The sequence below is a fragment of the Lingula anatina genome, chromosome 1 (assembly GCF_051362555.1).
Source record: "Lingula anatina isolate TDL-2025a chromosome 1, LinAna3.0, whole genome shotgun sequence".
Taxonomy (NCBI): Eukaryota; Metazoa; Brachiopoda; class Lingulata; order Lingulida; family Lingulidae; genus Lingula; species Lingula anatina.
Window position 1 is genome coordinate 5,818,619 of NC_141767.1, and position 9,808 is coordinate 5,828,426.

Below are 9,808 nucleotides of genomic sequence, written 5' to 3' on the forward strand. Positions count from 1 at the left end.
GGAAGTTGTGTACCAGAACAAGCGGTAGGCCTGCCCGAGAATGTCCTCTCCCCAGGGGAGGGGGGAGGGGTTGCCTGGTTGTAGTTATGTAGGTTGTAGATATGCCCAGTTTTCTTTTCTTCTCACGTGGAATATGATATGTATCACTGAGGTATACCAGGGCCAATTCTCCTGAAATGACCCATGACTTTACCAACATCACACCCTCAATAATGCGTGTGTTTGCCAAATAAAATTCCCGGTCTGTAAAATGTTTTTGCGTCATCTTATTTTTCATCGTCATGCAATTCAAATAGTAGGACATTGTTCCACAGCTAGGTCACGATGTCAAACCGACCAACCGTCTGCTTATTGATAAATTTATCAGTGTAGCTATCAGGGATGTATGCTTATTTGTCCATTTTATATAATATTTTATACATGCACAGTGTGTGTGTGAGTGCGTGTGTCCCCTTGGTTGTGTGTTGGGTATAGACTAAGTAAAAATAAAAAATAAATAAATAAATAAATAAAAACCCGAACTTAAGAATTTCAACATTAATACACTATAATTCCATGAAAATTGGAATAGTGAGTAAAAAAAACGCACGAAATTCAGCTTTTCAACACCTCTTAAAGCTTGCACTATAATTCAGTGAAATTTTTTGTATTGCGTTGCGGCATTGCTTATCTGAAAACTTCGTCATTAACTTTTGTAACACCCCTGTTTCACTTAATGCACAAAAAAAAAAAAAAAAAAAAAAAACAGGTTTATAAACAGTCTCGATAACATAACTTTTATTTCTAAATATTTCTTTTTTCGCAATATGTTCATTACCGGTGTTTCCTCGTCTCTTTATTAATTAATTTATGTCTTTATATTATTTATTCATACATGCATACTGTATAGGGGCCTATAGGGCCTACTTAACTTGCTGATTAATTTACCTATTCATTATCATTTTAATTATATATGTATGTATTACTCCCACCATTCATTTATTCATATTTTGCTGACAAGTGGACAAAGCCAGATAAGATGGCACTATTTTTACGTCTAAATAATGACTTTCACAGACGTAACAAAAAGGGGGTGGGTCGCTGTCCAATAAAAAAATATATTCTTCTAGTGACGTCATATCAGGCTATACCGCGGATATCCGTCTCCCCTGTCCATATCCTTTGTATCTGATCCAGTGTCAGGCTCCTGTCGTAGATCTGTAACTGGAATAAAAAGAAAAGAAAAATAGGCTAAAAATGCCTAAAAATAGAATCCCCCTTTGTTGATTAAACTCAAACCAGGAACTTATAAACTGTTCTAATGATCGGGGCTTTCTTTAGTTCTCGGAATAATGAATTTTACTTGGGTGTTATTTTCAGTCGTGATATATATGTATATACAGCGTGATGATTTATATGAAGAAATTTACCGGTAACGGAGAATTATAAAGATTTTATAAACTTGCACCTTCTTATTTAAATGAGCTTGTTTTACACTACGTGCCATCAAGAAATCTCAGATCAGGTGATCACCTTCTTCTTAAGGCTTATAAGGCAAGATTAGTATCATACGGTGATAAAGCTTTTAAATTTGCAGCACCAAAAGAATGGAATATTTTACCCATCAGTCTTAGACAAATTGTGGACCCTGGACATTTTAAAAAGGAGCTAAAAACCCACCTTTTTAAACAATATTATCTTTAAATTCTTGAAAAAAACACTTCTTAAGAAAAACTGTTCTTAGTCATAGTTTTAAATTTTCCCTTTTTTTACCATTTTATATATCCTTTCATCTTATAACCATTAGCAATATTTTTCTTTTAATTTGAATTTTATAAGTTTTGTAAAGTCTACTGAACACATGTTGGATTTTAGACTATAGATAAATATTATTATTATTATTATTTATTATTATTTGCCGAAAAAGGTAGAAATATTCTTGGATTCACTTACATCGTCTACATGGCCGAGGAAATTTCCCGTTTGGGTGATAGGCTTATCACCAGAGGCATTATCAGGGCATTTCAATGCTTTCCCTAAGCTTAGAGGAGCTAAGGTGGACGGTATGTTTCCTGAAAAATTGAAATAAACCGCTAAAATATCAGATGAATATTTCGGTTATAGGGCCTATTCCTGAAATAGTTGTGCGTATAAGCGATGTCACTTGCAGTTTCGTCATTTGTTTGTTGAATTGTAAACTTGGGGTTCAAATCAAGCCAAGAAGATCGCTCATAAATCTATTTTGTTTATCATTTGCACATGAAATGAAAGGACCAGAGCAATTTTCTGCAGTCCCATATATGTTCAGAGTCACTGGCTTCCCTCAACAATTTATGATGCCGTAATCATAATATATATTCTTACTACATTTCATATATATATATATATATATATATATATATATATAAACACGCACCAGGGCTGTACACAGATTGCACTTCTACGTCGTTGTTTTCTCTTCTGACGTACACAGTCAAATTCCTGCCGTTGTAAACAAACACCACTCCCAGGTACTCGTTATTTCCAAGCTGAAAAGACGTTTGTCATTAGACCACAGAGTTTCATCAGATGTGTCAGTCATTTCCGTCATTTGAATAAAGTCAGTTGTCATGTAAAAAATTCGAGTCTAAAACAAGCGAAGACTTTTTTTATAAAAAGTCTGTCATGCGACATCGCTGGATCAAATCCTGGTAAGATCTATTAAAATTCTAACATAAATGTTACGCCAGTAATAAACTGCAAAATTGCAAATTTATTGAAAAAACACCGAATTCAGAGTACGGTTGTGATACAAGATATTTGGATACAGTGTTTTTGAGATCAATATAATAATAATAATAATAATAATAATAATAATAAAATCAACTCACGTTTGTAAATTTTAAATCTGTTCTTTTTGGCGGGCCTCTATTCGTCACAACAAGAAATTGGCCTAACAACTCGGACGGACGGCTTGCAAAACGAATAGAAGGATCTTGTTCACAGTCACCATTATGCAGGAGCTCTCTCTCCACTAACTCCAGCGCTGCCTGGCGGCGGTACCAAAAAGTAATACTAACATCATGCCCCCAGTAATAGTTATTGAATCTAGGTATTTCTAAATCTCCTCCTCGTCCAATAAACATAGCAGAATTTTGTCCATGTTTTACCTCCTGCGGAGCCGTCGATTTTTCTGCTAAGCTGACGCGGTTGTTGTCCGCCGGGTAAAAGAGAACTTTACTCAAAAATTCACTTTTTCTTGATATATTACGTTGCTCGAAGTCGAAGACGCCTATTGCTCCACGAACTGCAATGATAAATATAATAATTTTTTATTTTGAAATCTTTTATTGACACAATACAATATTCTATTAAATGGTTCATTGAACTTTAATGGCGATTTGCAACAGCAATATAAGTTCATATGTAAGTATCTTTATTTAATTGGGTAAATATATGTGCTGTCATCCCCACGCACCTGATACACATCTACAGACGCTGGGGTCAAACGCTGCTCCCTTCCCACACGATTTCTGACAGCAAGTTTTGTCACATTTTGTCACTCCAGGCTCACAGTTGTAGACAGGCTTCAGGAAGTACTCTGTGACCAGATTGACGTGAGGACAGTATGAAAAACCGCCAAGACAGCAGCACGCTACAAATACATTATACACTTTTTATCACCTAAATATAAAATCTCTCTCTCTCTCTCTCTCAACAAGTAAATATCTATCGTTTCATTTTGGGCTAGACCGTTATTTGTAAATGTCAGGTGTAAATGGGGTGTTGTGCCTTACTGTCTGTATTTATGAGGTCCTCCGCACTGTGGCAATGGTCGGTTGGAGGCCAGTCTGAAGGTAATAAAATACATTGTTACATTGTTTTAGTAAAACTACCATGAACACATTGAACCAGAATGTCAACTTATTTACAAATTATGTTAAAATTAAATTAGATTTTTTCTTTGATTTTCAGTTAAATTAATGTTTACGAAAAATCCTGTATTGAAATTGCATTAGAACGTCACAGTCCTTCTTTGCTTACCCTTCCCATTTTTCAATTCTTTCGGACCTGATAGAAAGAAAATAAAAATTTGTCACACGAAAACAGAAATTTTACAATTGGTTTTCATACTAGAAGTCATATTCATACTAACATGATCTTTGCCGTTTGCCACCCCAGCGTATCTACAACCAAGAGTTTTCGTCACTACCTTCGAGGTAGTTGGCCGCAATGCTAAGTACTTTATTTTATAGGCTACAGATGAATTAGACATATTATTTTCAGTTATCTACGAAAGTTATGGTGGGAAATTATTTAAAAAAATCATTACTCTTTTAAACATTTAAAACGTTATCATGACAAGATGACAATGAATTTCGATTGGGGAGACTGAAATATTAAACAAGAAAGCAAAGCTGTCAGATGTACAGGTTATGTTGTAAAACTGCAATTCAACCTTAAACTTTTGCGCCAATTAGTCGCCCCCATGGCTTAACACATTTTAAAAAGCATCGAAATCATTAGGTCTAATACAAGATAATCGAATCCAAATCCCCAAATATAGTGATAAATTTATAGAAAATTGACAATGCCATAAATACATTTAGGACTAGGCGCCAATGACTGCGAGCACGACGCGGCTGCACAGCTGACGCATACTGGGTTCTCGTAAAGCGTTCCTGGCGCGCACTGGCGGCGTTTGGCCACAATTCGCAAGTCGGCGTCCCGGTCGCATTGCAAGTAGTTACGGCAGTCGCAGGGGTCTTCATAATAACCGACTCCGTTCCTTGTCTCAATGCACTTCTTGCAAAATTCTGCGGAAAAAGAGAACGGAATGTGCTAATGAAATTCTACACTAATAGTATGTGAGTTTTAAAGTTAGGCCGTGTCATGGTGACATGAAATTATAGTTCATACTCAAGGTTGATAATTGTATGTAAATGAAGACAATGTCAGGTAGGCGTCAGACAAAATGTTGAAGAACTGTTCTCAGGATATAATTTGGATTTTGATTAAGAACTTCCAAAGACACTCCACCTCATGTTGTGGCGAGTTGGCGCAATCCCCTTTTTCCTTCTATTTGAAAAATATGTATGGAAACGTGCCTTAAAAATTGCTGTGGTCCTTCAAATACAATGGGCCCATGGTGTCGCAAATCATGTGTCGGTTCACTTAATGGATTTTTCTGACAGGACACTTAATATGCCGGTTGTCAGTCATCGTAAATCACATAAAATGCTTTAAAAGTTAATACACGCTGCTAGTCACGTTTGAATAGATCATTAACTGAATTGCTTTGCATTTATTAAGTAAAAATAACGTGAAATAACGTGAAATCAATTTATACCGAAAAAAAGAAAGGAAGAAGGACCGATCTAAAATTAAGAGTGCTTTGTTTAAAAAAAAACGAAAATATTTTCTCGGTTACTTGTACGCAAAGACAAATATTGGAACAGACAATACTTTCACGTTATAAAATTATGAATTTAGTTGAAATTCGACTTCGAGATTATAACTGTATGCAGACCGCGGAGAAAGCCTGTCGGCCGAAATTTTCAAGTTAAGACGATGATTAATTTGACTGCTGTTGGGATTTATCATGACATTTGAATATCATGTAAAAACAAAGTAATTCATTTGTGTGACTTTTTCTACATACATGTATGATAAAAATCCATATACATGTATGATTGATATTCCATAAAATGTATAATGGATAAATGTATTCTAGGTGCACAATCGCCTTACCTGCTGCGTTTAGGAGGATAGAGCTGTTGCTGGGGTCCTGGAACAAAATCAAGCACAGTGCTATTTAAAATTAATACATGTTTATTTCTCTTGTTATGTAATGACTCCCGCCACGCACACGCACAGAAAAATACAGATTTTTGTTTGTTTGAGATACAAACATCAATCTTTTTTGTGTGTGTGCTGTTGATGTCACAATGTTCATGTTTCTAACTGAAGCAACTGGTACGGTAGGCTCCAACCATCAGGATTAAAATACCCTTTTCACGTCGAATAATATACTTTGAGCGATACATACTGTACCGGTTCACTTTGAGAGGTCCCAACACACTACACGGGAGTCAACTCCCATTTACAAGTCCCACAAGTGCGCTTCCTGCGTCGAGGGCAGAGGTTGCGTTTCGGTGTCTATCTTACGTAATATCCAGGTTATTTTAATGATCAAAAGTTGTCAATCAGTGAAGTCGGTGTATCATGAATGGAAGTCCTAGGAATGGAAGTCCGGGCTCCCATACGATTAGTACGGTTCCTAGCGGACTTCCATTCCTGTTACACCTGTTCATGTGAAAAGGAACAAAGTCTCACCTTCGTGCGTGATATTTAGTATCAATGTCTAGCATTGATGGATTTTAGACAAAGCATTTTCAAGTCACATCACTAAATATTCCGTGTTCATTTTTGAAAAAAAAATCTGCTTCCCCAGGCCTTGAAGTGTACGTGCACGACAACCACAGCAAGTTGCACAGAAGCTAAATATACAGTGTCGTTTTTTCTTTATATGTTGTGCAATTCTTAAATTTCAAAGAAACTATGCGGTTCATTTATAAGCACTGGTGTTAGGGTGAACCACGTTGAAACACACAGACATGCACATGCACACACGAACTCTCTCTCTCATACACACACAAATACACACATACAATAGTCGCACACCTGCAAGTTTATGTACCTTATCACAGCTGAATTCTATTCCTGACCCTACTGGTGAAGGTGGTGTTGTTGCTAAAGCAGGCAGACGCTGAGCAAGGGAAGACACTGACTGAAACTCATCTTGGGAGTCTGCATTGATGACCTGTCTCTTAAGACGCCGAGAACTGTCCTCGCGTAGGGCATACGGGGTACACGTCGACTTTTGGTTACCCATACACAAACACATTAGTGCAATAAGAAAAACTGTAAGACCAAAATGAAAATAAAATAAAATAAAATAATCCAAAGATCATTATTTGGACGCTAGCAGAATATATTTTTGAAGTTAAAATGTTAGCTTATTGCCAACCTAAATTTAAAGATTACGATAATGATAATCATTACAGTTTCAAGGGTTGGTGAAATTTAATATAGATTAACTGTTGAAACTTCCAATGCAGAAAGACTTGACATTAGTGTCCGAAATATCGTATTTATACTTATCAAATAATTATTTTACCACCTTCGCTTTAAGATCGAAGGTAGATGGACGGTAAATGATTTTGATCTCGTTTTCGACATTTCCATAAACGTTAAATGGCAATTTCATTTTTCCAAATCACCCCAAAAATTTCCTAATAAATATTTTAACTCAGTTCGTCTTGCACATATTGTATGCAGTCGTATGATATATATATATATATATATATATATATATATATATATATATATATATATATATATATATATATATATAAAATGCACGACTCGCTTTGTTTTCACACTCAATTTTCTTCCGCCCTGAAAATCTTATATTTAGCGGAATGTAAATGAAAGATACAAATATATCTGTAAATATCTAAAACTATTTTGAGATGCTCGGAAAATACGTGTATCAGTGTTGGCATGACGACAAACTAATGGTAGATAAGGACTGTTAAAGAAATCAAAGAAAAACTTTAGATTGTTTACCCCTTTTCCTAACCATGAACTGTCACTTATAAGAAAAACAGACCAGTCTATCACAATTTTTCTCATTCTTACTAATAGAAACAAGAGTATGCAAGAAAATAAATAACAGGGGGTATAGTATGTCAACTATTTCAACAAATTGTAGTACCTACCTTGTGTCTGGAACGACATGTTGCCTGAAAAGAGAAGCATATGCCTTTCTCAGCGATTCACAGTACGATGTAACTTCACCATTCTGGCATCTACACATGTTTCGTTGCCTAATGAGGTCAAATGATTAATTAATTTATCTGACAATCGCACAGAAGCGGTATAGAAACCTTCCTCAATTAGTTAACTTTCATTGTTAAGGACAGGTGACTAAGGGGTTTTTTATCCAACGACTTGATGCGATGTCATGGAGTATAAGGGAGCGTTCAGATAAACCCATCGTACCGGCAGGATCGATCTATTTCTGAGGGGATTCTCGCTTAGTACACTCCATATAATTAGCTTGATTGTCTGGCCTGCCCCTCCAGAAACCAGGTGGTAATATATTATATTTCGTAGCTTCTGGAGGGGGCGGGCCAGACAATTAAACTGATTCCATTGAGCGTATTTAGGTGAGGATCCCCGCTGAGAGAGATCGAGCCTGCTGGACCGACAAGTTTTAATCTGAACACAGCTTTAGAGTTATGACCTCCACCGAGGTTGTAATTGTTAAAACCAGATCATATAGGTCATAAAACTTTTAATTATTAGAAATGACAATACCTTTGTTGCAAATAAGAGAGTAGAACGAGTAAATGTCGCCAAAATCACCTGCTGATTCAAGCGGTCCTTTACCGGGCTTGACGCTTAGCTTCGACACACCTGGATCAAGACATTTTCATTTCTCTTCGAGTTGAACACTGACTTTTAACTTATACCCGAGGTTGTGCGAAGTTCATACAGTTCAAGAAGAAAAGCAAAAAGCTTGGGCACAAGATCGGGCTGATAACATCCCGAAAACCAGCCAAGCATTGTTATCTTAATGCTGGAAGAAAGTTTGCATGATGTTAAGAAGATGACAAATGAAGACCATGCCCCATGTTTGTCTACGTCGCTCATTGCGTGCCCTGTCACGTGAAGTCTCTCTGGGGCACGGTTAGCAAAGGCGATTGATGTGCTCTACTATCCTGAGCCTGGTATTTGGCAGTTTTTTTATAATCTCTCGCCCTGAGTTCCTCCATTAACACAGACTAGTACAATGCACCAGAAATACAGGTTATCAAAGTGTATCGTTTGTATTCATTTTGATGAATAACTTCAGTTCACGCGTGACAAAAACGCGTCCCCTCTTTTTCTTGCAAATCATTGTAAAAACATTTTAAAACGGTTGTTTTTAGGTGTTGTTTTGGTAACATCTATAATACTATATTATTACTATTATTGCTCCTATTCTATTTGTTTCTGGTATTAGAGCTACAGCTGTAAAATCATTTCTGATAAATTTTGGAGCAATATTTGAGCTTTTACCTGTATGTTGTCAAATCGACATGAAAATGGAACGAGATTAATTCCTATTAATTCCTATCATTAATAAAACTGGCGAAATAAATGAACAGGACCAGCTTACATGTATGTCATTTGAAAATACCTTGTCAAAGCGGACTTCGACGTCAGCAGAGTACACATGTCCGAGGATTTGCTCTGAATAACATTTTCCGTTATTTAATTAGTACATATAAAAACATAATTCAAACTTGAATTAAATGTTGAAGATTTTTCTCAAAAAGTCAACATGACAGCCCCTTACTATTTACCAAGTTTTGTCGAAGATGGAAAAATATCAACTTTTTTTTCAAACTGGAGGCATGATTTGCCCTCAAACTCGCATAAAAACAGTCACGTATCTACAAAACGCAATGTTACAGATTAAACGCAGCACGCACATTCTTAAGTTCATTGACGTAGGTCAAGGAGTAGACCGCCACCGAGAAGAACAATATTCTTTTGTTTTAAATGCCGTCGAATTCTTTTGTGAACTTCAGCGCTTTCCTTAAAGACGAATCAAATGTCGTTAAGTGGTACGCAGTATAACAATTTCCTTCTTTATTCTATTATTTTTTTATCAATGAAATTTGCTCTCAAACTTCAGTCAAAACATCGGAAAACATCGGCTTTTTTTCTTCCCGTGATATCAAATACCTTAATTGTTACTGTGAACGCACTATAGTTGGAGGACAATTTGTTTTGT

The 9,808-nt window shown here is 36.2% G+C and overlaps 1 protein-coding gene across 4 annotated transcripts in view; it reads right to left on the minus strand.

Moving 5' to 3' along the window:
• Positions 1-760: 760 nt before the first annotated feature.
• LOC106176566 (uncharacterized) overlaps positions 761-9,808 on the minus strand; it is a 33,626-nt gene continuing 24,578 nt past the window's right edge. The window contains exons 1-12 of one of the 4 annotated variants that reach the window (XM_013559024.3): positions 8,344-8,952; positions 7,743-7,766; positions 6,659-6,882; positions 5,710-5,746; positions 4,563-4,775; positions 4,003-4,029; positions 3,756-3,809; positions 3,437-3,613; positions 2,850-3,265; positions 2,396-2,507; positions 1,933-2,051; positions 761-1,203 (exon numbers count right to left, since the gene is read on the minus strand). In XM_013559024.3, coding sequence (XP_013414478.1) covers positions 1,120-1,203; positions 1,933-2,051; positions 2,396-2,507; positions 2,850-3,265; positions 3,437-3,613; positions 3,756-3,809; positions 4,003-4,029; positions 4,563-4,775; positions 5,710-5,746; positions 6,659-6,882; positions 7,743-7,761 — 1,482 coding nt within the window. In that variant the 5' untranslated portion in view covers positions 7,762-7,766; positions 8,344-8,952 and the 3' untranslated portion in view covers positions 761-1,119. Of the gene's footprint in view, positions 1,204-1,932; positions 2,052-2,395; positions 2,508-2,849; positions 3,266-3,436; positions 3,614-3,755; positions 3,810-4,002; positions 4,030-4,562; positions 4,776-5,709; positions 5,747-6,658; positions 6,883-7,742; positions 8,088-8,343; positions 8,953-9,808 lie in introns of those variants that run through there. The other 3 variants (XM_013559023.3, XM_013559022.3, XR_015332194.1) reach the window with 3 other exon arrangements.